This window comes from Chiloscyllium punctatum, chromosome 46 (genome assembly GCF_047496795.1).
Source record: "Chiloscyllium punctatum isolate Juve2018m chromosome 46, sChiPun1.3, whole genome shotgun sequence".
Taxonomy (NCBI): Eukaryota; Metazoa; Chordata; class Chondrichthyes; order Orectolobiformes; family Hemiscylliidae; genus Chiloscyllium; species Chiloscyllium punctatum.
The window spans coordinates 50,679,032-50,705,148 of NC_092784.1; the positions used below are offsets into that span (position 1 = coordinate 50,679,032).

Sequence of the window (26,117 nt, forward strand, 5' to 3'; positions counted from 1 at the left end):
ACTTTTAGATAAAGGAATGGAGGGATATGGAGCAAGAGCATGCAGAAGGCATTAATTTAATTTGACATAATTTTGAGCACAACATGGTGAGCGAAAGGCCTGTTCTTATGCTGTACTGTTCTATATTTATGACCATTTTCAACAAGATGATCAAGGGTCACTCAAATATCTGCCATGGCTCCGTTGGTAACACTGGAATCAACAAGATTTGAGCACAAAATCTAAGTGCGTTACTGAAAGAGTACTGAACCGTTAGAGTGATTTTTTTTTGGAACAAGATGTTAATATGAAAGAGATGATAATTTTATTCCAAAAGCAGGGGAATGCTCAAGTCAACACACACTACACAAAACTTGGCTCACCGATCCCTCCTCCCCATCTAACCTACAGGACACTTCATATCCAGTAGTGTCTTATCTGGTACTTTCCAGGCTGGAAACAATCAAATATTAGAAGGAATTTTATTGAACAAAAACTGATTAACTGTAGGTCAATAAACTTGCTACAATACACTGGGTCAGCATGCTGGAAGTTGAACTCTCAGAATCCTTAACTTTTGTGATAGCACTAACAATTACATAAAGTCTCCCGATTTACCAAGTTTTCAGCCCCATATTGATTGAAAGCATGGACCAGATTTCTGTTCTGAACTAGAGTAACTATTAATTGCAAGTAGTCAGACAAGCTACAGGTAAACAGTTATAAACAATTAGCATTTAATACTAATTAAAACATCTAAATTCCCTTATCTCCCACACACACACACACACACACACACACACACACACACACACACACAGCTAATCTGTTATGAACAGAGGGTAAAGACAGTTCAGTAGTCTTTGTTTCCAGGTTCCGTTGTTGAGATGATCTTTACGACTCTTTCGCTGACTAGCATGTAACTTCAGTTAGCTTTCTCCAGATGTTTCAGATGGTTGCCAAGACACACAAGGTGGTTGGTTCTGCTTCAAAAAAAGTCTGACTTAACAGTTAAAAGACACAGCAGACAACAATTGTTGCAGGCAAGATAAACTGGTTTTCACATCACTGCAGGAAACAGGGAGGTTGCTCTTGAGCTGGGAAGAACTGCACATTTAACCCCTGTGAGAATTTGTCCCAGCTCCAGGTTATTCAATTACCAGAGAACCAATCTCACAGTTAATGGCAGACAAATAAAAAGTCCCTGTCATTGGTCTATGGACTAGTGACCAGTTATCAATCAACTTCTCATTGCCAACACAAACTGCTAATGTACACTCCCCATCTTCTGCACCAGTCTACAATCACAAACTTCACTTACAGCTTTGTTTGAACAGTTACTTACAATGCCTGCTATCAATTATGAGTTACTTGCTTTTGAAACTTCAGTCACAAAAAAACAACTCTCTCATCTCAGTCCACAGTTTTAAAAACAAAACAAAAAAGATTTGTCCTACAAACTGAACGCTGACCTTTTGGGCCTCTTGTTACATTATTAATACAGTGGAAAGTTGAAATTTTTATTGCAATAGCACTAGAGAAATTCCTCAAAAGTAACATTGAAGCTTCAGTTGCTTCAATGACCTTCCCTCCAACAAAAGCTCAGAACTGGAGATATATACTGGTGATTAGTGCTCAGTTCCATTTACAATTCTTTAATAAAGTAGCCAACATGCAGGAATAATACAACATTCAGAGCTTGGGCAAGTGACTTTCACACTACATAAACATGTCACAAATCATCTTCACCGAACAGAGTCTAACCATCTTCCCTAGGCAATTCACAAATATTTGTGTGGCTACAAGAGTAGGTCATAGATGAATCTCACTCGCCACAGCCTGACTTCCAAAGTCCTTTCATCACCTACAAGGTAAAGTCAGGATATAATGCCCCCATTTGTCTGGATGAGCACAGTTCTATCAACACACCAAGCAGCTTGACAACATTCAGTAATGCATAGCCCTAGCGGCTGGTATTCCATCCTCTACAGATGCAGGGGAGTTGATTACAATATGCACCACCCACAACGTACATTACAGCTACTCAGCAAGTCTTCCACTATGCCTCCTGGGAAGGTATCTTCAAGGGCCTCCCTTGCTAACTCAGAAGCTTACTGACATAACAAGGACCATAATGGGTCAAGCAGACAGCTCACTACCTCCTTCAAGGCCAACAAACCCCAGTAACAGCTTCACATACAAGTTTCCCTCAAAACTTCATAATATGCAAGCCTACAATTGAATACAGAACTGCAGAGAAAAGAAACAATGAGTTGAAGGGAACACTAGCCCACATAGGAGGCTTTTCAATGCAGGAACGGGGGACCAAGGAAGAGAGTCACATTATTTGGCTACTTAACAGCAGACTGGAGCAGTAATTCCATGCATTACTATAGTGAATATACTTCAAAGTGGATGTGAGATACTGTAAAAGATCCTAAGGTGACAGAAGTACTACATAAATGCAGTGTTTAAACAAACTACAAATACATTACATGCTAGGAATGGAATCAAATAAGTGTTGAAAATGTAAATGAAATAAAAACATACATAAACTGAGAGTTTCTAGGACTTTAATTATTCAATGCATATACATACAAAAGATACACTGACTACAACTATTAAAAGGTGAAATATTTACATCAACCTTTGCTATCTAGTTAAATCATGAACACAAATGAAAGTAAACTCACTGAAATGATCAAAAGGCAGATTACATGTTGGAAACAAAAGATTCAAACAGGTCAGAGAATTAAGTTAATTAGCACACCCCTCCACCCAGTCAAGGTCTGCGATGAAGGGGTCTGCAGTAAGACAGTAAGCATATGCTTAAATGTCTGTCCCTGGCCACTTCATAAGGGCTCAGACCTAATAGTGAAGATAGGTCTGGTTTACATACAGAAATCCTGGCTGATATTAAGGTCGCAGTGACATATGCAGACACACACCCCTTCTCTAATATAAAGTGGTAGGTGGACCACAGAGCCAGACGTACTCATTGGATTCTAGATGCAACGTTAAAGCCAAATGGTGTGAGATAGCCACTTGGAAAAGCAGAAGGAAGGAGGGGGTTGCAACAGGGTCTTACGACTACACAGAGCATGGGACCATATGGAATACACCCAGTATGAAACCAGTTGGAGAAGTGCAGAGGGGTTCCGATAAACCTAGAAGCTCACTACAGAACCTGCTCAAGTATTATGAGCAAGATAGGTTATCCAAGCTGTCTTAAGCACACTCTTCAGACCAGGAGCATGCATGTGGAAAAGCATCCTCTTGGCTAGAAAAGGGTGACTGACAAATCAGATACCACTGACAACACATCCTGTATTTGCCCAGATGTGAAAGATCTGCCAAAGCGTGCCTCAAGCTATGAACGGTGCGTAAACCATCATCAGGTGCTTACTCCCAAGTATAACACATTTCTTAAAATAAGCCACAATTCAGGAGATTCCCTCTACTTGAATCTGAACACACTTAAGAGCCCAGAGTGCATACGGCATCCTTTCCGAACTGCTGCTGGGTTAGGGCAAGGGCATGTTGTGCAGTTTGAAAGGTGCATATTAACAAAACACATACAAAGCATAGATTAATGCACAAATATTAAAGAAAAAGCACACAGATATTGTCAATAATTCTTTAAACAAAGATTGTATCACAGTAGCATCCAAAACTAGAATGTTCCATCCAAAACATTGACAAAGCAAGATTTTTAAAGAGAGATTTCAACGTGGACTAATGAATGTGTTTACGGCTTTCATTTAAACAAAATTTACAAACATCTACTCCATTGAAAAATGTTTAAAAACCACAGACTGGTGACAGGAACTTATGGAAAGGTTGCATTTAATTAGTGCAATAAAGCTTAAAAAAGTGAACTTATGCAAATCTACACAGACGGTCTCAGAGGATGTAGCCTTGACCAAAGAGCATTGTCACCCTCCTGTGGAAACCCTGGGATGCTGAGTTCTTGCAAATACCTTTTGCCAGATTAGTTTTATTGCTGCAATAGTTTAAATATCTCCTCCAGCGTGAAGCAGTGCAGTTTTCACAACCAGGGGTTCCCTTTGCGTCAGACAAAAAGTAAACAGTATTGTGCAATACCAGGGACTGTTATGGCTGATCAAGAACATAAAACAGTGCTGTACATCTCAGGGAAAAACTGGATGCTATTGAGGATAGGGGAGAGATGAAGTCTCCAGGCACCATATAGTGTAGTGAGTTTACAAACAAATTAACTCTAACATAATCCCTAAAGGCAAGCCTTCGTTCTAGCAATACAAATTCCTCTTTTCTCCACTGATGATTTGTCTTGAGGTAATAAGTGTTTACTTGTAAATATAAATGTTATTAAAACATCGTTGGATATAAAGGTTAGCATTACGAGGTTATATGATCTAGAAACTAATACAACATCTCTTATTTTACAATGATGGGATACTGTGCCGTGCCAGTTGCTGCAATACATGGTGCCATCCAGTCGGAGGATGAAAGTTTATGCCATGATTCCACATACAACAGTGCAAATTTGGCAATGTTAGTGGGGGAGGGGACAAGGTGATGAAGAAACTCATGCCCACCCGGAGAGAGCAGGTAACAAAAAGTTCTAGACCAAGTCTCTGATTTTTATGTATTTACTTCAAGCAGCCGAGTAAAAAGTAGTAGCAGATGAGTCGCTCACTGCAGGAGTAAGGGAGAGAACCTGCCTGGTGAGGGGGGTGGGAAAATGGAGAAAGAGGGAAGGGGGAAGGAAGGAGACAGAGAGACCTAAGCGAGGTTGGGGGGGGGGGGGGGGGGGGGGGAAGAAAAAGAGGTGGTGTGGGGGGGAAGGTGGTGGGGAGAAAGAGGTTGGAGGAAGAGGAATGACAACACTCTTAAAAAGTTCTGAATAGGTCAGTTAGATCACAACACTGATATGCCATCAACACATGCATGCAAACCACCAGGCTTGTTAAGTAAGGAGGATTACTCGTGCCGGAAAATTTCACAGATAAGAAAACCGTTACCTATAATCTGAGATTGTTTTTGGACCTCAGATTAACATCAGATTATGATTACCATGGCCAAACTCAGCATCTGTCCCATTGAGACTTGATCTTAAAACATAATTGTGTCCTAAATTCGCTTTTTCATTATTTAATGTAATTTGATAAATGTTAATCAGAGGTCCATTTGCCTACAGAAAACAAACCATGGAAAGGCTTAGCATTGGTATTCTGCAAGGATCAGATTAAATGGATCTGAAGGACATCAGCTCAACCTCTCAGATCTAAATAATTAAAACGTTTAACTGCTTATTCAGATTGCAGAACAACTGCAACAAAAAAATGTGAAGTAAAAGATGATACAACACACCACAAATATACAAGCCTTTATGATTTGGTCCTTGCTTCCAGTTTACAAAACAATGCAAAGTGCATTAAAATGTACAGTAAAACAATACAGGGGGGTTTCCATATGTTGAGGGGTATGCTAAATGATTATACATTAACAGAAAGGCTTTTAAAACCTCATTTCTAACAGAGATGAACAACTCCAGGAGAAAAAGTTGCTTACCAGCTTTGGTTGAGCTCAAAATCAAAGCACTTCAAAAGTTAGTTGGTAGCATCAGTGTAATTTATCTTTCTATCTTCAATTGTTTAATTGTACTCTGGCTCTAAATTATTGTAACTCACGCCACGTCCAATGAATCAGCTCCTCATCTTGGCCAAAAGGTGCTTTTTGGATCTTTTGGAGCTTTATTTCTGCAGTTTAAGGTTTTAGTGCTAATGAAAGGAGTCAACTACAACAGTTTTACAACATGAAGGCAACAGGAAAGGGTGAGGTACTGCCTCCAATTAAAACCAAATATTCTCACCTTTGCTCGAGAAAGGGAAAATGGCAAAACTCAGTCCCCACTTTATGAGCCGAATATTAAGGTCAATTACATGGCTTCCCACGTGCCATCCAGGTTGACGACTCAATACTGACCAAAGGACTGAAAACGACCGTGTGCCTCTGTATATTAACAAACTTAAAAGAAATCCTCTCTTTTGTTAAACACACATCAGATGGGCAGGATTGAGGTGTCAGAGAGCTAAGAGCTTGCATCTTCAAAAAAGAAAAAAATTGAATTGGACTAAACTCACTAAGTGGCAAGTAAATTAGCACTGATGCACCCTTGCTTGATAATTAAAAAAAAAGATACAACTGTAAACTTAAATTTAAAAGATAAATAAATAATTACATCTAATTCAGCGAGCTTAACATATAACCAGTTGATTTAGAGTCACTATTTCACTTTTCTGTGGGTTTAATCACAGTTGGGAAAATTACAGGTTATCGGCAGATTTGGGAACTTTCAACAGTAGCTTCAGCTTTTTGTCTCCAGAGGCTTGTCTAAATTCTTCAGGCTGTCCAGGAATTTTTCAGGAGTCAGGATGTGAGAAGAACCTGTGGAGGAGTCAAAAGACAGACACGTGCTGGCATTGGTAAAACTGCAGAACATTTTAATTAAATTTAAGAGTCTGACCTTCCTGAAGAGTTTTCAGGAAAATGTAGGTTTGCTCGCTGAGCTGGAAGGTTCATTTCCAGATGTTTTGTCACCCTGCTAGGTAACAGCAGCAGTGCTTCGCCAGAGGCCCACTGAAGATAAGTCCTGCTTTCTATTACATATGTTTGGGTTGGTGATGTAATTTCCTGTGGCAAAGTCACTTCCTGTTCTTTTTCTCAGAGTGGTAGATGGGGTCTAACTCCATGTGTTTGTTAATAGAGTTCCAGTTGGAATGCCATGTTTCTAGGAATTCTCATGCACGTCTTTGTTTGGCTTGTCCTAGGATGGATGTATTGTTCCAGTCAAAATGGTGTCCTTCCTCATCCGTATGTGAGGATACTAGTGAGAGCAAGTCATGTCTTTTTGTGGCTGGTTGGTGTTCATGTATCCTGGTGGTTAGTTTTCTGCCAATTTGTCCAATGTAGCGTTTGTTCCAGCCCTTGCATGATATTTTGTAAATGACATTAGTTTTGCTTGTTGTCTATATAGGTCTTTCAAGTTCATTAGCTGCTGTTTTATAGTGTGTTGAGGGGGTTTGTGGGCTACCACGGTGCCAAGAGGTCTGAGTAGTCTGGCAGTCATTTCCGAGATGTCTTTGATGTAGGGGAGAGTGGCTGGGGTTTCTGGACATGTTTTGTCTGCTTGTTTGGATTTGTTGCTGAGAAATCGGCGGACTATGTTCATTGGGTACCCCTTCTTTTTTGAATACTTGGTATAGGTGATTTTCCTGTGCTCTGTGTAGTTCCTCACGTGTTGCAGTGTGTGTTTGTTCATTGAGATAACATTCTGATGCAGCTTCGTTTGTACGTGGGCATCATGGTATCACACAAACCCACCAACACACTAAAACAGCAGCTATTGAACATGAAAGAGCCCATACAGACAATGAGCAAAACTAATGTCATTTACAAAGTACTGTGCAAGGAAGACAACAAATGCTACATTGGACAAATCACCAGAAAACTAGCCACCAGGATACATGAACACCAACCAGCCATAAAAAGACATGACCCTCTCTCACTAGTATCCTTACACACAGATGAGGAAGGACACCACTTCAACTGAGACAATACATCCATTCTAAGACAAGCCAAACAAAGACATGCATGAGAATTCTTAGAAGCATGGCATTCCAACTGGAACTCTATCAACAAACAGAGTTAGACCCCATCTATCACCCCCCTGATTAAAAAGAACAGGAAGTGACTTCGCCACAGCAAATGACATCACCTACCCAAAGAAACCCAAACATACAAATAGAAAGCAGGACTTAGCAGCAGTGCTTCACCTGAGGCCCACTGAAGATGTTACCTAGTAGGGTGATAAAACGGCTGGAAATGAACCTTCCAGCTTAGGTGAGCAAACCTACATCCAGAACCTCAACCTGAGCTAAAAATCTTCTCAAAACTAGTTTTCAGGCAAAGCAAAATACCATTGTCCCCAGAAAGCAGTTCCATTTCACAGATAAGAATGCTTCTGTTCTCAATGCATTCAATCACTCGACCCATTTCCAGCACTCGCTAGAATGAGATTCCAAAAACATTTCAAAACTGGATTATCATTTGGCCAACACGAAGTGTCCAATTTCATTTCTCACTCTGAATGACTCAAATTGTCAAACTGGTCTCTCCCCATCATCAGAAATGGTGCTTTCAACACCCAAATGTCAAATATCCAGCAGGTTCTTCTAAGTTCTCTCTCTGGATAAAATTTGAACCCACATTAAATTATTCTACATGCGAAATTCTGTCAATGTAAAACTTTCATTGTTGCACCCACAAGTATAATAAAGTGCAAAATGTACTAAAGCAATAAAATAGATTTAGGAGAAGGGGTACTGTAAGTAGGCACCATGTAACAATTCCAATTCCTGGCTGAGTTGGGAGAAGCACCCCATCAATTAAGTCTAGAGAAATCCGCACCAGAAGTAATTAGAATTAATCTCACCGATGCAAACTTCCATTAATGATCTAACCTCAAGTCACTGCAGTTCGAGAGAAGAATAAACCTGCTACACTCAGACAGTGCTGAAGTCTAAGAAAATTAGAGCCATAATTCCCAGTCTACCACCAAATTCCCTAGCCAATTTCAATATTCACTCAATTTTACACGTTATATGAAAGACAAGTTTGGGAATCAGAAGATGATTGTTTGCAATGGTTCCCTTGCAAATGTGCGTTGAACCTATGATAGAAGTTCAATACAGAAAACAACAGACAGGACTTACCAATCAACACCTCCCATTTGCCATCGGTAGCCTTGGTTACTTCATATGCGCAGCGCATCTCAGACATGGAGACACCCCCAATAACAAAAACAATGAGCCGGGGTCCAATTCTGTATTCTGTTGGAGTCTTGTTCTTGTGCCAATGACCAAAACGGGCGCTTAAGGAAGCAACAAGGTTTGTTAATCTTACCCCATTTGCTATTAACAAAAGAATTGTCTCAGGGTTGTAGAATCTTAGCACGGGGATAATGACACGCAAACAACCTCCTCTTCTCAGAGGATGAATAAACAATCACTTTTGGTGGCTGGCAACACTGGCAAGACGATAATTTGTTGAACATCCTCAGCTCCCAAAGTAATAGCCAAAGTAATGGTCTGATGCAACTGAATAACTTGCTAGTGCTGTCAGAGGATGGATAAACCAGTGTGATAGAGTTACACATGGACCAGATCAGGATGAGCAGCAGGTTGTTCCACTAAAGGACTCTTGTGAATTAGCTGGATTATTTCAGACACTTTCATAGCCGCTTTATAATGCCAGTTCTTAAAATCTACAATTATTTTTAAAAAATTAAACTTCCAAAATTGCCCGGGTGGGATCTGTACTCATGCCCTGAGTAATAACTTATATACTAACTACTCTCTTCTGAAAATATATAGGATCTTCACACAGCACTGCTATAGGAACAAAGTGACTAGTTTTTTTGCCTTCAAATGATGCAAGACGTTGCATCATTAACTAAGGTTTTCAATTCCAGTAGGTGGAACACAGGGAACGTATCAATCATGTACCTCACAGCTGTCTGTGTTGCTGCACTTGGGGCAGGGTCGGACACAAATGGCCACTGTTTTTTGCAAAGCTTTTCTTCCGTAGCATCCTATAAGATGGACAAGGTTTACATAAACATACATACTATTGCAAACTAATGGATGGTAATGTGCACAGAAGAATGAATACTTCAGATGAGATATTGAATATATAGCCATAGTGTGCAACATTTACATATTATGAACTCCATCGCTTTTTTTAACCATTTAAGCATATACATTTTTACAACTTCAATATGCATAAGAATCTTTGCATTCACTATTTTATTATACACAAATTAGTACTATTCTCTATTTCCCAAGTTTGCTGGTCAAAGGAAATTTAGCTCATTCTGGATGTCGGATGCAAGTTGAATCAGGAGCTGAAATTGGCCTGTCGCAAAGATGTTACTACAGTTGTTATGGGGAATTTCAACATGCAGGTAGACAGGGAGAATCAGGATGGTATTGGACCTCAAGAAAGAGACTTTGTGGAGTGCCTCCGAGATGGATTCTTAGAACAGCTGGTGCTGGAGCCTACCAGAGAGAAGGCAATTCTGGATCTGGTATTGTGCAACGAACCAGAATTGATCAGGGACCTCGAAGTGAAGGAGCCATTGGGAAGTAGTGACCATAATACAATAAGCTTTAATCTGCAATTTGAGGGGGAGAGAGTACAATCGGAAATGACAATATTTCTGTTGAATAAACAGAACTATGGAGCTATGAGGGAGGAGCTGGCCAAAGTTCAATGGTGCAATACCTTATCAGGGAGGACCGTGGAGGAACAATGGCGGATATTTCTGCGTATAATGTAGAAGATGCAGGATCAGTTCATTCCAAAAAGATAGATCGATCCTAGGAGGCGGCATGGGTGGCCGTGGCTGATGAGGGAAGTTAAGAAACATATAAAGTTAAAAAAAATATAAAATAGCAAAGATAAGTGGGAAAGCAGAGGACTGGGAAGTTTTTAAAGAGCAACAGAGGAGTACTAAGAAGGAAACATGCAGAGAAAAAATGAGGTACAAATGTAAACTGGCCAAAAATATAAAAGGAGGATAGTAAAAGCTTTTTTAGGTATGTGAAAGGCAAAAAAATGGTTAAGAATAAAATTGGACCCTTGAAGACAGAAACAGGGGAATATATTACAGGGAACAAAGAAATGGCAGAAGAATTGAATTGGTACTCCAGATCGGTGTTCACTGGGGATGACACAAGCAATCTCCCTGAGGTAACAGTGGCTGAAGGACCTGAACTTAAGGGAATTTATATTTGCCAGGATTTGGTGTTGGAGAGACTGTTAGGTCTGAAGGTTGATAGGTCCCCGGGGCCTGATGGTCTACATCCCAGGGTACTGAAGGAGGTGGCTCAAGAAATCATGGATGAATTGGTGATTATTTTCCATAGTTGGATAGATTCGGGATCAGTTCCTGCAGATTGGAGGGTGGCTAATGTTATACCACTTTTTAAAGAAAGGTGAGAGAGAGAAAGCAGGAAATTATAGACCAGTTAGTCTGACCTCAGTGGTGGGAAGGATGCTGGAGTCTATTATAAAGGATGAACTTACGACACATCTGGATAGTAGTAACAGGCTAGGTCAGAGTCAGCATGAATTTATGAAGTGGAAATCATGCTTGACTAATCTTCTGGAAATTTTTGAGGATGTAACTCTGAAGATGGGAGATCCAGTAGATGTAGTGTACCTGGACTTTCAGAAAGCTTTTGATAAAGTCCCACATAGGAGGTTAGAGAGCAAAATTAGGGTGCATGGTATTAGGGGCAAAGTACTAACCTGGATTGAAAGTTGGTTGGCTGACAGGAAACAAAGTAGTGATAAACGACTCCATTTTGGAATGGCAGGCAGTGACCAGTGGGATACCGCAGGGATCAGTGCTGGGACCCGCAGCTTTTTACAGTATATATTAATGATATAGAAGATGGTACTAGTAATAACATTAGCAAATTTGCTGATGATACTAAGCTGGGTGGCAGGGTGAAATGTGAGGAAGATGATAGGAGATTACAGGGTGACCTGGACAGGTTAGGTGAGTGGTCAGATGCATGGCAGATGCAGTTTAATGTGGATAAATGTATGGTTATCCGCTTTGGTGGCAAGAACAGGAAGGCAGATTACTACCTAAATGGAATCAATTTAGGTAAAGGGGCAGTACAAAGAGATCTGGGTGTTCTTGTACACCAGTCAATGAAGGTAAGCATGCTGGTACAGCAGGTAGTGAAGAAGGCTAATAGCATGCTGACCTTCATAACAAGAGGGATTGAGTATAGAAGCAAAGAGGTTCTTCTGCAGCTGTACAGGGCCCTGGTGAGACCACACCTGGAATATTGTGTGTAGTTCTGGTCTCCAAATTTGAGGAAAGACATTCTGGCTATTGAGGGAGTGCAGCGTAGGTTCACGAGGTCAATTCCTGGAATGGCGGGACTACCTTACGCTGAAAGTTTGGAGCGACTGGACTTGTATACCATGGAGTTTAGAAGACTGAGAGGGGATCTGATTGAGACATAAGATTATTAAAGGATTGGACACTCTGGAGGCAGGAAACATGATTCCGCTGATGCGCGAGTGCCGAACCGGAGGACACAGCTTAAAAATAGGGGGTAGATCATTTAGGACAGAGAGGAGGAGAAACTTCTTCATCCAGAGAGTGGTGGGTGTGTGGAATGCTCTGCCCCAGAGGGTAGTGGAGGCCCAGTCTCTGGATTCATTTAAGAAAGAGTTGGATAGAGCTCTCAAGGATAGTGGAATCAAGGGTTATGGAGATAAGGCAGGAACAGGATACTAAGCCATGATCATATTGAATGGTGGTTCAGGCTTGAAGGGCAGAATGGCCTACTCCTGCACCTATTGTCTATTCTCAAAATCCTGAAAATATCAACTATGAATGAGAGAGATAAACTGGTCACCTCACGATCACTGAATATGTAGCAAAGTGACAAGCAGCTTTCTGTCCTAAGTTGGAAACCCACACTTATCCAAATTACAACCACTATACCTCCATGATATCTTTGATGACAGGAGTCCACCTGGAGAGTTGGTAAGTTGACTCTGTTCGTAATTTCCTTTCCGGTTTAGATTTTGAAGATGATCCACTCTTAAAATGAAGTTAAAATATATACAGGTTAACTTCACTAATGTCAGATACCAGCATTTTATGTCTTCCTCTATTTTCCAAGTGACTGTGGATTCCTGATGCCCTGTTCAACCAAGACCCAATATCCAAATTCCAGATCCTAGTATCCATCAGTAAACACAATGCCCATATTTGCAATATCCTCCATTTATCTCCCATATCCAAGTCAGCAGAAAATTGTGTTTGTATTATGGTTATCTCTGAATTAGAGTTTTCCAATCACTGACCTTCCAACTTTCATAAACATCTGATGAAATGCAAGTTAACAGCACCCCAATTAAGCAGAATGTGCCTAAATAATAGAACACTTAGTTGCATTTCACTGTCTATGGCTGAATGTGGGTCAAGTAGGAAAATCAAATCTATCAATACCAATTTATCACCACTAGTGGGCGGCATGGTGGCACAGTGGTTAGCACTGCTGCCTCACAGCGCCTGAGACCCGGGTTCAATTCCCGCCTCAGGCGACTGACCGTGTGGAGTTTGCACATTCTCCCCGTGTCCACGTGGGTTTCCTCCCACAGTCCACAGATGTGCAGGTCAGGTGAATTGGCCATGCTAAATTGCCTGTAGAGTTAGGTAAGGGGTAAATGCAAGGGTATTGGTGGGTTGCGCTTCGGCGGGTCGGTGTGGACTTGTTGGGCCGAAGGGCCTGTTTCCACACTGTAATGTAATCTAATTTTTCTAGCCTCATCTTTTGTTTCATTACTTGCCTTTTTGCAGGTCCTGGGCTTCCTCCATCACCAAACCCTCACCAGACGCCTGGAGGAAGAATGCCTCATCTTCCACCTTGGGACCCTGCAACCCCACGGGATCAATGTGGATTTCACCAGTTTCCTCGTTGCCCCTCCCCCCTACATTATCCCAGTCCCAAGTCTCCAACTCCGCACTGCCCTCTTGACTTTTCCATCACCTTCGCCATCTATCTGCTCCGCCCTGCTCTCTAACCTATCACCTTCTCCCCCACCTTCAGCTACCTTCCCCACCACTCCTCCCATTTATCTCTGACGCCGGCCCACAAGCCTCATTCCTGATGAAGGGCTTATGCCTGAAAATGTCGATTTCCCTGCTCCTCAGATGCTGCCTATCTGTTGTGCTTTTCCACGCTCTCTACTTTGGTCTTCAGCATCTGCAGTACTCACTTTCTTCATCATGGATGCTGCCTTGTCTCAACATTTAACATTTTCTGCTTTTAGGATATTGTCATAATTTAGAAACTCACATTTTTTACAGCTGGACTTCAAAAATAATTGAGAAGGGATTACAGTCACATTTTTGTTAAGAATTAAATTTATGTCTGTGTGTTGGAAACAGAATACTACTTTCGCGACTGCTACATACAAAGCAAAAACTCAAAGCAAAAACTGAAAACAAAAAACTCAGTCAGTTTATGTAGTGCGTACCCCAGCTATGATGGTCGTACCCAGGTTCTGAAAGTTTCGGATGATATTGCTGTCTTCCTGGATGTTTGCATGCTGAATAAGTTTGGTGAGGTTCTCTTCTGTGATCCCTGAAACAATCAAGCAGAGCAGGTTTAACTAGAGGAAACAAGATGATAGAAATAAGAAAATATTTCTTAACTTTCCCCATGTGGCTCCCAAAACCTTCACAAGAACCTAACACTAACAGCCATTCTTGGCATCGGTGAGGTAACAGTGGATTTGATATTGGAGGAGGGACACTTCTTATGGTCCCTTAACCCTGTGCATCACCAATCAATAGGATCATAATTGATCTTCAATCTCGACTGTACTTTCCTTCATATGACCTTATCCCTTGATTCCTTCAGTGTCAAAAACTGAAGCGATCTCAGCCTTAAATAAACTCATTGCACATCCACGGGTCTCTGGGATATAACATTCCAAGGATTCACCAGCCACTAAAGTGAAGAAATCCCTCCTGGTTTCAGTTCTAAATGGCCAATCAAATCTAATACTGTATCATCTAGTTGAAGTTTTTCTAACCACAGGAAATAACCACTCAGGATCTATTCTGTAAAGTCAGCTCAGAATCCTACACGTTTCAATTAGAAACAATGGCATACTGTTTCATAGGGAAGGCACCCTAACTTAACTCATGATCATCCTTAGCCAACCTATACACAACGATGTCCCACCAAATGTGACTGGACATCAGTTAATGCTATGCTCTCAAGCTCAACCCTTGCAGAAGCCAAATAATGCAGCACAGACAATGAATTTGATATCTTCCTGTGAAGTACAGGACTGAAGTGTTCAAGTTTAAATGGTCAGATTGAGAGACTTTCTACTTGAAAGCTCAAAGAGCTACTTTGTTGAGCGTAAGTTTGGCAAATCACATCAGGTGATCTTTTACTGTAGATGCATATTTAAATAAAAGATGCATTTTGTGCTCAAGGTCAAGGGGAATTAATTCTATGCAAAAGGACTAGTTGCCTGAAACAAACAAGCCGTATCAACACAACAAGCAATGCAAAATGTAGATTACAGCTCCACAGGTTGTGCCTTTGTCCCAACCTGGGGAAAAAAAAGCATCGGTTTACTTTTTTTTGCAACATTTTCTATGTAAACATTTCAAAGGAAAGGCATGGCCAATTAGTAGAATCAGGACCAACCTGGAGTACAAGCTCATGTTCACACAAGGTGGTGAGAAATAACACTGGACTAGTAATTCAGAGGCACAGGCCAATAGCTGGGGAAAATGGGCTCAAATCCCATTACAGCAAGTGGTAGAATTTATATTCAATCAATGCCTTCTGGAATCAAAAGCTGCTCTCAGCAATGATGTCCACGACAATTTCGTGGGTTTTTACAACAATCCGGTTCACCAATATCCTTTGGGGAGAGAAATCTGCCATCCTCACCTGGTGTGGCCTAGATGATTCCAGATTTATAGCAATGTGCCTGACTATCAAGTGCCCTTTGGCACGGTCTGCCAACCACTCTATTCAAGAGTCGAGGAATGGGCAATAAATATTGGGCTTGCTAGCAGTGCACACATGAGTGAATTGAAAATAAAAAACAGAATTGATAACTCAAATCTATTTCACACTGACCATCACAACAAGAAACTTTTGAGCTGGATTTAAACCCAAGATGCAGAGGCAAGAGGCCAATTCTACGTTTCTCACTACCACTTCTCCAGGCCCACTTGTTCAGTTTTGTCGTCACAAAGCCCAATAACCTCATTGAAGTGATCTTGTAAAAGTGTTAGCAGTTGTCAACTTAATTACTTTACCTCAAATATTACAACGCAGATTTACACAGAGCTAACATGACATTTGTCAGAGGTTGTTTTGAAATCAACCGTGTGACAGGTCATCATGTGAAAGGGATAAATATTGGGAACCACAACTGTAACACTAGACAACATAACACCATTTGAAACAAATAAAAAAATGAATTTTTCAAAAGTTATACTACACCGTTCTTGAGGAAGATGTATAGAAGAATAATCCTGATTTTGTCATAGGATTTAATGTTTGTATCCAGTAAGATTGGCACAATTATCTTCATTGGATCTTTGACCTTCTCTCCCTCTGAATCAGTCCCCATGGCAAGGTCCTGTTTATAGACCACAGGCTCATTTTATTAATCTGATGTACATACATTTTAGTTGACAGTGGGATGCTGGAAAAACTCAGCAGATCAGGCAGCATCAGAGGAGGAGAATCAACATTTTGGGCACGAGCCCTTCGTCAGGTAAGTTTCCTGTTGAAGGGCTTATGCCCGAAACGTCAATTCTCCTGCTCCTCGGATGCTACCTGACCTGCTGTGCTTTTCCAGCACCACACTCTCGACCCTGATCTCCAGCATCTGCAGCCCTCACTTTCTCCTAGTACATACATTTTATACAATTACACAATTTTTTTTTGTTTTTACATACAACAACCGTAAATGAATTTTTGTAAAATAGCCTAGAAATTAGCGAGTTTGAGAAGATTTGTAAGTCAGGTTGGGGTTCTGGATGTAGTTTTGCTCGCTGAGCTGTAAGGTTCATTTCCAGACGTTGCGTCACCCTACTAGGTTAACATCAGTAAGCCTCCAGATGAAGCATTGGTGGCATGGCCAGCTTTCTATTTATATGTTTAGGTTTCCTTGGGTTGGTAACATCATTTCCTGTTCTTTTTCTCAGGTGGTGGTAAATGAACTTGAAGGACCCTATACAGACCACAAGTAAAACTAATGTCATTTAAAAGAGACCTAAAGGCAACTTTTTCACACAGGGTGGTACGTGAATGGAATGAGCTGCCAGAGGAAGTGGTGGAGGCTGGTACAACTGGTACAACTGCAACATTTAAGAGGCATTTGGATGGGTATATGAATAGGAAGGGTTTGGAGGGATATGAACTGGGCGCTGGCAGGTGGGTTGGGATATCTGGTTGGCACGGACAGGTTGGACTGAAGGGTCTGTTTCCGTGCTGTACATCTTTATGACTGTTATAACTGTAACAAACAGTACATTGGACAAATAGACAGAAAACTGGCCACCAGGATGCATGAACATCAACTAGCCACAAGAAAAGACCCACTCTTTACATACAGATGAGGAAGGACATCACTTCAACTGAGACAACACATCCACCCTAGGACAAGCCAAAGAGACATGCACAAAAACTCCTAGAAGCATGGCATTCCAACCTGAACTCTATCAACAAACACATTGACTTGGACCTCACCACACCCAGAGAGAGAAAAAAAACAGGAAATGACACCACCAACCCAAGGAAACCTAAACACAATAGAAAGCAGGCCATGTCACCAGTGCTTCATCCAGAGGCTCACTGATGTTATCTAATATGATGACAAAACATCTGAAAACAAACCTTCCAGCTCAGCGAGCAAAGCCTACATCCATAGCCTAGACATTTCAAATTATACTTTCAGGGATCCACTTTGAAAAGCATCAAGTAAAAAGAAATTAGATCATTAAACGTTTAGTGTGACCGCAAATCAGTAACCGAAGATATTACCTACTACAAATATGGACTCCAGGCAGACAACGCACTGACCTGCTCCACTTTACACATCTTTTCAACTGAGCCCTTAAAGTGCTTCATACAGTCTTCAACCAAGTGCAAATGTGTAGAGTACTACAAGGGAGAAAAAAAAAGTGTGATATGATTACAATAGGACTGCAAGCAATAGAAATAAGAGAATAGCAGGAATAATGTAGACAAAACAAGGAAACATCATTCTTTACCCTTAACTGAAAATTAAGAGGGAAAAATAGTGCTTGAAATTTGACAATAAAGGACTACAAATTCTTGAACATCCTCCCCATTCACTAGTGAGGGCTTACAGTATAGCCTGTAAGTTGTTGCAGTTATAGCCCCTGTAGTTTTTCTACCTTCCAACTAACACTACACATGCTCACTTGTTCTCCAATCCCCTCCCCCATCAGAGATAATAAAACATTGTGGTACTCACTTTGCTGAGCTCCTTCTGATATTGAGGCATTTTCTTTAGTATTTGAGAAAGATCCCGCAGATTAGCCTGAAAGAAAAGAGAAGTACTTCTGACACTATTTTTACTTCAATTTTCTCCCCTTCCTTTTAAAAGGGCTTGGCTCTTGTCAGAGTACCACCAACATTGGTAGTATTCTTCATCCTACAACCTCTGTCAAGCTCTTCACAAGTGAGTTAAATCATATTCACACATGCAAATCACTTTCCAACTGGAATATGAAAGGAGGATCAAGAACGCAGTTGTAGGTCACTATTTTCCCTTTCCTGGTCCACACGAAGCTAGAAGTGAGGACTGCAGATGCTGGAGATCAGAGCTGAAAAATGTGTTGTTGGAAAAGCGTAGCAGGTCAGGCAGCATTCAAAAAGCAGGAGAATCGACATTTCAGACATAAGCCCTTCTCCAGTGGTGCCTGTTTGGAGCCCGTCCCAGCCCATTCAACAGCTGATCTGGTCCCAGACTCTCCGGCATAACCCTTGGCCATATTGACAGTAGACAGAAAATCCTGCTAGAAAACAATCCTCAACGTTACAAAATTGTAGCCCAAGTCTATTAAAGTGGTAAACAGGCCCCGCTGAAACAAGTGATATCATGTTGAAATATTTTAGTGACTACACCGCAACTGGGTGACAGTGCCTGTTAGTAAAACTATTCTTTCACAGAGCTGCTGTTACAGTGCAGCACGCAGTTGCTCATCTTTAGTGTTGTACTTCAATGTCAGTTCATGACAAAGTTTACTTATTATTTGTATTTATTTTAATGAGAGAATACAGTTATTGATTGGCATAACTTTGGCAAGCATTGAAACCCCCTTCAGGCAACACTACTGTTGGAAGTTATCATGATGGGGTGTGGTTATTGGTTATTAAGAAAGTCAGTAGAACTTGGGCTTTCATTTGGAAAAGGGGTCTCAGAGAATTTCTTTTAAAGGGATCATTTTTAAACATTGTTAAAACAAGACAACGTTAAAATTAGCACATTTTACATATATCAAGGAACATAATCACAAAGAGTGAGCAAAATACAAAATGAACCAGAGGGTAGAATATCAGAAACAAATTTAATATAACTTAGAAAACAGATTTTTCTGCCAGGAAGTTTTAAAGTTGGGTGGGGACGATGACAGGTAAACATAGGATCTCTCTAGACTAACGAAAATATGATTGGACAGGTGGCCTTTCTCACCCTTACCTAGCCAATAAGCTGATGTAGGAATGAGGAATTTTATGTTTTATGTATACTAAATCTGTACAATGTGCAACCTTTCCATGGTGCAACACTGCATTGATCAGGAGGAGTGAAATGCACTTGGGTCTGGCAGCAACGTCATTTTATTGATAGGAAGAACAATCTTTGATAAATTTCATGGTAGAGACTGTCAGAGCAACAGAATGCCAACACCAGTTTGCCAGTGCTGCTGCCTTCAATACTCCAAGCAAACATCAAATCAAGTTATGGGTCTTTGTTTGGTAACATATCTACCGCATGTCAGCAGGTCCAATACTACTGTCTAACATTACCAGTTCTGTTAAGAACTAAGGTTTGTGCAAAGATTGGTCACTTGGATGTCAGTAGCAGTTGTTGTGGGTATGTTCACCTAGCTGGGAAATTTGGTTTGCAGACATTTTGTCCCCTTCCTAGGGACAACGTCAGTGCTGTGGAGCCTCCTGTAAAGCACTGCTATGCGGTCGGTTGGAATTTATGTGGTTTTGTTCGGATTGTTCGTTGCAGTGGTCAGTATATTGGGTTTAGGTTAATGTGTTTATTGATGGAATCTGTGGATGAGTGCCATGCTTCTCTGCAATCTCTGGCTGTCCTCTGTTTGGCTTGATCTATTATGGTGTTGTCTCAATCAAGTGAGAGATCCTGGTTGTCTGTGTTAACTGATACTAGGGATAGCTGGTCGTAGCATTTAGAGGCTATTTGATGTTCATGAATGCAGATTGCAAGTTGTCTGCCCGTTTGTCCTATGAATAATGTTTTGTGCAGTCTCTGCGTGAAACCTTGCACATCACATTCATCCTACACATGATGGTATTGAGTCTATGAACAGGACAAACGTGGTGTACAAGATTCTATTCAAGTCAACTAATCTGTGCTGATATTTATACTCCAGAATCCCCTGATCTTAGCTTTTCAGCATACCTTTCTAATTCACTTTCTCTCAAATACATCACGTACAGATGCAAGTAACATCTTGCTTTCCAGCTGTAGCTTCCTGCTTTGTATGATCTAAAACATAGAAAATAGGAACAGCAGTAGGCCATTCAGCCCTTCAAGTTTGCTCCACCATTCTGTATGATCACAGCTGATCATCCAACTGAGTATCTTGTTCCTGCTTTCTCCCCATATCCTTATGATGTCCCGTAGCCTTAAAATCTATTTCTATCTACTTCCTGAAAACATTCAAGGTTTTGGCCTCAACAGTTTTGTGGCAGGGAATTCTGGGTGAAGACATCTTACCTCTAACTCCCCTCCTTAAGAAAAAGGGCAAAAGACAGGGACTTTAAAATCAGATGCATGTTGGCTAGTGTGTGTACATAGGGATCTGGTGACTGTCATGACCAATGGAGAAAATTCTGCTCACCTTATCAGTTGTCATCCTTTTGCTTTCACAGAATGTCTTCAATAATTCTGTTACTTTCCTTAGGAGGAAAAACAAAAAGGAGGTGTGTGTCTTAACTCTTAACCAATCCAGTCAACAGGAAAGAATACATTTAAATGATTATTTATACAAATGACCTGGCCTTGTAGAACCTGGCTACAAAACAAACTCTCAGGAGAGAGAGTCTTGCACAAGTCCAGTTATATGTATTGAGCCATAATAATTTTCATTTACTCAGCACAACGGGACAACACTCAAAACAGCATAAATTCCCACAAATTTAGAATAGTTTTGCGGATGCAATTTTAAGAATTCTGTGATAACAGCTATCACCACATTGAAAGATACTCCAATTCTAATCCAGGAACAACCAAACTCTAGCATTGAGTACAGGTATTCCTCCGTATCCGCAGATGCCTGAAATCAAAGATAGTAGCGAACCCTATAATTTAAATGGAAAACTTACCTCCCCGGCCGCCCCAGAACTATTTCTGAAATGTTCCATGTAACATTTTTGGGCTGCGGTAAACTGCGGAAACGGGGATCCACTGTATTCTATCAATCTGAGTGTTGGAGTTTATTCAAAGCATTTTCTAAACCCAGGTATTCATTTCAATCCCAGTCATTTAAGAAAAAAGTCTTCTTACAGCCTCGCTATCACCTAATTCTATGAGAGCCTTTGTTTTTAAAAGATACCAAACACTCGAACAGCTTTAATGTAAGTACAAGTTGTTGTTGTTGCTAGTTAATTACATTAATTTAAATAGTGGCAGCCTCTCAGAAATACGATTCCAAATTTTAACCTTTCATATGTTACGCATGGGAAAACACAATACAAATTGGAAAAACAACACAAGTTTTATTCCATGAAAGATTGTAATACACAGATAGCAAAATATATTGTACAACAAATGTGTCTGGCACAAGGTTATGTCCTGGGAAAATTCTGGTTCACTATGGGACAAAGTGGGATTGCACTGATTCTGTGGACTGAGCATTCCATGGAGCAATCGACTGAGATCAAAAATATTTCTTAAGCTATACAAATTGAAATGCTGTTTCAAGCAGACTCAAGAATCTAAAATTAAGTAACTTCTGTAGTTTATAACTTATATAAAAAATTACTTCCCTCCAACATTCTCAATTCAGACATTAATGCCAGTTAATCAGTGAAGACTAGGAGGGACCTGCTTTCAATTAATTTATATGTAAAGTTAATTAAGTGTAATTTTATCAATTATCTTACCATTGCCATACTATAGCCTCTCCACAAGGGAAAATAACCCAGAGTGGAGGGACAGCAATGGGTAAAGGGTAAGGCTATAGGAAAGTTTGAGAATTAGCTTGTATCATTATTAATAGTGATATGAGTGAGCGTATACACACAAACAATTGTTCAGTACAGCAGTGACTACACAAAAATATTTAAACGTCCGTAAGACTTTGATATGTCTAGTGTTGTTGAGATGAATGTTTTTGTTTACTTGCTCTTTTTGGAAAAATTCACACAATTTTGCTGATTTAAAGACACTGTGGATGCACTCTAATTCTTGTCATTTTCTTGAGTTCTCTGCCCAAGCTTGCTCCACCTTGACCTTCACAATAGGTAGAGGGGTTGGTCCCAAATCTACCCCTACAGAACAGCGATTGAACCCTTGTTGTTGGCAGCATTCTGATCCAACTGAAACAACAGGTCCTCAATCCCAAAAGAACCAGAGACTTACACACAAATTTAGATTGCCACAGCATGTTGTAGGTTGGATAGCAATGTTAGAGGTTCCAATTCCTTTCCAAAAGATAACTGACAAGAAATCTTTCTGCCTTCCATTGGCATACATTGAAATGGTTCACAGGCTGCTATTCAAATGTGTCTGGCTTCATTATAAACATAACTTCTTTAGCCATGTGAATGGACTTGAAACTGGAGTTTCTGCCCAAGGCAGCACAAGATCTGTTGGTGTATTAATTATGTTGGAATAATTATTATTTGTTGCTTTTGGATTACATTCAAGAGGTGGAAGGGGATAATTACTATAAATATTTGATGGGTACATGTCAGTTCTTGTCAGGATTAAGCTAGAAATAAATGATAACGTGTGCAAATTTGCTATCCTGAAGAAGGTAGTACAGATCTGGTTCAAAACTTGCATTTATGTATCAACCAAGATCTCAGGTCATGCCAAAGCCATTTATAGCAAATACTTCAAAACAGATTGACAGTCAACAATTTAGGAAATGAGGCAGCCAAATTCCACAAGAATAATCTGTTTTAGTGATGTTGACAAAATTGGAAAGAACTTGCCTGCTCTTCTTCAAAAGGGGTGGCATGGTGGCTCAGTGGTTAGCACTGCTGCCTCACAGCGCCAGGGACTCTGGTTTGATTCTACCCTTGGGTGACTGTGTGACGTATGCACGGTTTTCCTCTGGATGCTCCGGTTTCCTCCCACAGCCCAAAGATATGCAGGTTAGATGAATCTGCAGTGCTAAATTGCCCAGTGTATCCAGGATGAGTAGATTAGTTGGGTTAGCCATGAGGAATGCTGGGTCATAGGGTCAGGGTGGGGGTGGTCTAGACGGGATGGTCTTTGGAGGGTCAGTGTGGACTCAATGGGTTGAATGGCTTTCTTCCAAACTTTAGGAATTCTATGATTCTATGAAAATAGCAGCATATCTAATATCAAGCGATAACAAGGACATACTTGGAGACATCAGCAATGTGCATGTGGCGCAGCTGCAGCCAAAGTTCATCATCCTCATCCAGCAGAGTATCCTTCACTCGGGATTCTGCAACGCCTGCAGTTTCATACCTGAAAAATAAAGCAACAAGGTGTCTGCAAATAGATCAAAAAATACTGTGTAGAAATTATAATGTTGGGTCTCCTTCAATATACAATGCATTTTAAGTTTTCCCCCCTCTCAAGATAATCGCTTCAACATCTAAATACGGATTACTTTTAAAACATTGAAATATTAGGATCAGTAACTTTTAAAAAAAAAACTTAGTTTTAGTTTACAATGGAGCTCTGAATAACTACCATTGACACCAATGAAATGTCCTCAGATGCACAAACTGGGAACAAAACATCTCCAAGATATTAAGAGGAACTCCTGAATACTATGGAAAGATTTCCAAATGCCTAGGCTTTAAATGCTTTGCTGTAGTTGACTGTTACTGTACATGTTGCCATTCTCAATTTTAATGGAACTCCTTTATACCATCCATCACAACTCTCAACATAATGCACCAGAAAACAGGGTAATGGAAAATATGCACTGACGCGTCAAAAAAACATTTTAGTTGGAGTAATTTTAAAACTAAAACTTACGAATAAATATCTTGATCAATTGGTAACAAATCGTAGGCCATAGCCTGGAGGGTCAGTTCATGCAGGATTGGTGACACTGGGTCGTAGCCCCGGTCGACTATCAACAGCTGTGAACGGGACTTTTCAGGACCCTAGACAAAAATTGGAGGTTTGAGTGAAACAAAAATTAAAAAGGAGGCACAAGATAATGGCCATTCAGCCCAATGCGATTCATCTACCCACAGGAGAATCCCATTTATGTAATGTAATGAGATTACAAGAAGCAATGGAGAAATTTTCCCACATAGTTAAAGTCTGGAATAAACTGTGTGCGTGTACGTGAGAGAGAGAGAGTGTGAGTGTGTGCACGCACACATAGTTAATCGTGTCATTCAAGAGGGAACTAGATTACTATTCATAAAAGATGAATGTGCAGTATTATAGGGGACAAGGCGGAAAAATGATCAATTGCTCATTGAGAGCAATGGGTCAAATGGTCGTCTTCTATGCTGTGAGTAGTTTAAAGAGTAAAGCAGTTCAAGGAAAATAAAAATCAAATTATTCGGTCTCCAGAGACTTGTACACTGTATAAACAGATACAAGCACTGGCCAAGATGGGCTTCAATTAAATATTGAATAGCCAAACTTTATTTTTTGTAGATCAGTATTAGAGCAGAGAGGGTTATTTGTGCTAAAATGCTACCATCACAGGTGAGAGGAGAGCCTGCTGTTGCAGTGCTCAAAACTTGCAGGTGGAGGGTGCTGTTGCACAGTGAGTTACTCTGCATTGGTACAGGGAATATCTAAATCTCTACCTAGTGTTTGGCAAGTTTACTCACCTTTACTCAGGTTTCAGATAACAGCTTTGGTCTGTTTCTCAATGGATTAATCGTAGAGTGACCTCAACCAACAGGACTCTGCTTTAATGAAATCTCAAAAGTACTTTTCTTTAAAAAGTGGAAGTATGGGAAAATAAAACTGATCCAATGACAGTTTGGATTTCCCTACTTTATCCTGTGGTAGTGTGGTAATAAATGTAAAACAGCATGCAAAAAAATGTTTCATGAACATTTCTTCCATATATGTCTTTGAGAATGCAAACACCAACTGAGAGAAATTCTATTGGGAAATATCAGAACTGGAGAGAGGCAATAACGTGTTAAAGTTGTCTGTTAAAATTTGCAGAGAATAGACTGCAGAGATCAATTACACAGCATGATTGTTATATTTGGAGATACTGTTAAAGGTGCAAAGGCAAAATAAAACAAAGTGGTGGTATACTCTCCATTTACTTGGATTGGCACAGCTCCAACACCACTCAAGAAGCTTGACACCATTTAGGACAAAAGTACTCAACTGGCACCTATCCACCTCCTTAAACGTTCATTCCCTTCATCATGGTACACTGTGTACCATCTACAATATGGACTGTAGTAATTCAACTAGTCTCCTTCAACAGCACTTACCAAACCTGTGACTACTAACAACTAGTGACAAGAGGCAGATGCATAGGAACATCACTACCTGCAAGTCCCCTCTGAAGTTATATACCATCCTGATTTATAGGTATTGCTCTTATTTTTACGGCTCAGGTGCAGTAACTTCTCCATTTTTAATCACTGCAATATAAGTAAAACGTCATACAGATGCACAGCATGGAAACAGACCCTTCGGTCCAGCTTGTCCATGCTGACCAGATATCCCAATCCAATCTAGTCCCACCTGCCAGCACCCGGCCCATATCCCTCCAAACCCTTCCTATTCATATACCCATCCAAATGCCTCTTAAATATTGCAATTGTACCAGCCTCTACCACTTCCTCTGGCAGCTCATTCCATACACGCACCACCCTCTGTGTGAAAAAGTTGCCCCAAAGGTATCTTTTATATCTTTCCCCTCTCACCCTAAACCTATGCCCTCTAGTCCAGGAGTCTCTGACCCCAGGGAAAAGACTTTGCCTATTTACCCTATCCATGCCCCTCAATTTTGCAAGCCTCTATAAGGTACCCCTCAGCCTCTGACACTCGGAAAACGGCCCCAGCCTGTTCAGCCTCTCCCTGTAGCTCAG

The 26,117-nt window shown here is 40.6% G+C and overlaps 1 protein-coding gene across 3 annotated transcripts in view; it reads right to left on the reverse strand.

Annotated features, from left to right (window-relative positions):
• Positions 1-4,764: 4,764 nt before the first annotated feature.
• Positions 4,765-26,117, reverse strand: part of stxbp2 (syntaxin binding protein 2) — a 65,360-nt gene continuing 44,007 nt past the window's right edge. For all 3 annotated transcript variants that reach the window (XM_072564211.1, XM_072564212.1, XM_072564213.1), the window contains exons 9-19: positions 24,070-24,200; positions 23,443-23,550; positions 20,726-20,783; positions 18,103-18,168; positions 17,685-17,765; positions 16,098-16,236; positions 14,098-14,204; positions 12,557-12,655; positions 9,531-9,616; positions 8,739-8,896; positions 4,765-6,411 (exon numbers count right to left, since the gene is read on the reverse strand). In XM_072564211.1, coding sequence (XP_072420312.1) covers positions 6,332-6,411; positions 8,739-8,896; positions 9,531-9,616; positions 12,557-12,655; positions 14,098-14,204; positions 16,098-16,236; positions 17,685-17,765; positions 18,103-18,168; positions 20,726-20,783; positions 23,443-23,550; positions 24,070-24,200 — 1,113 coding nt within the window. In that variant the 3' untranslated portion in view covers positions 4,765-6,331. The remainder of the gene's footprint in view (positions 6,412-8,738; positions 8,897-9,530; positions 9,617-12,556; positions 12,656-14,097; positions 14,205-16,097; positions 16,237-17,684; positions 17,766-18,102; positions 18,169-20,725; positions 20,784-23,442; positions 23,551-24,069; positions 24,201-26,117) is intronic.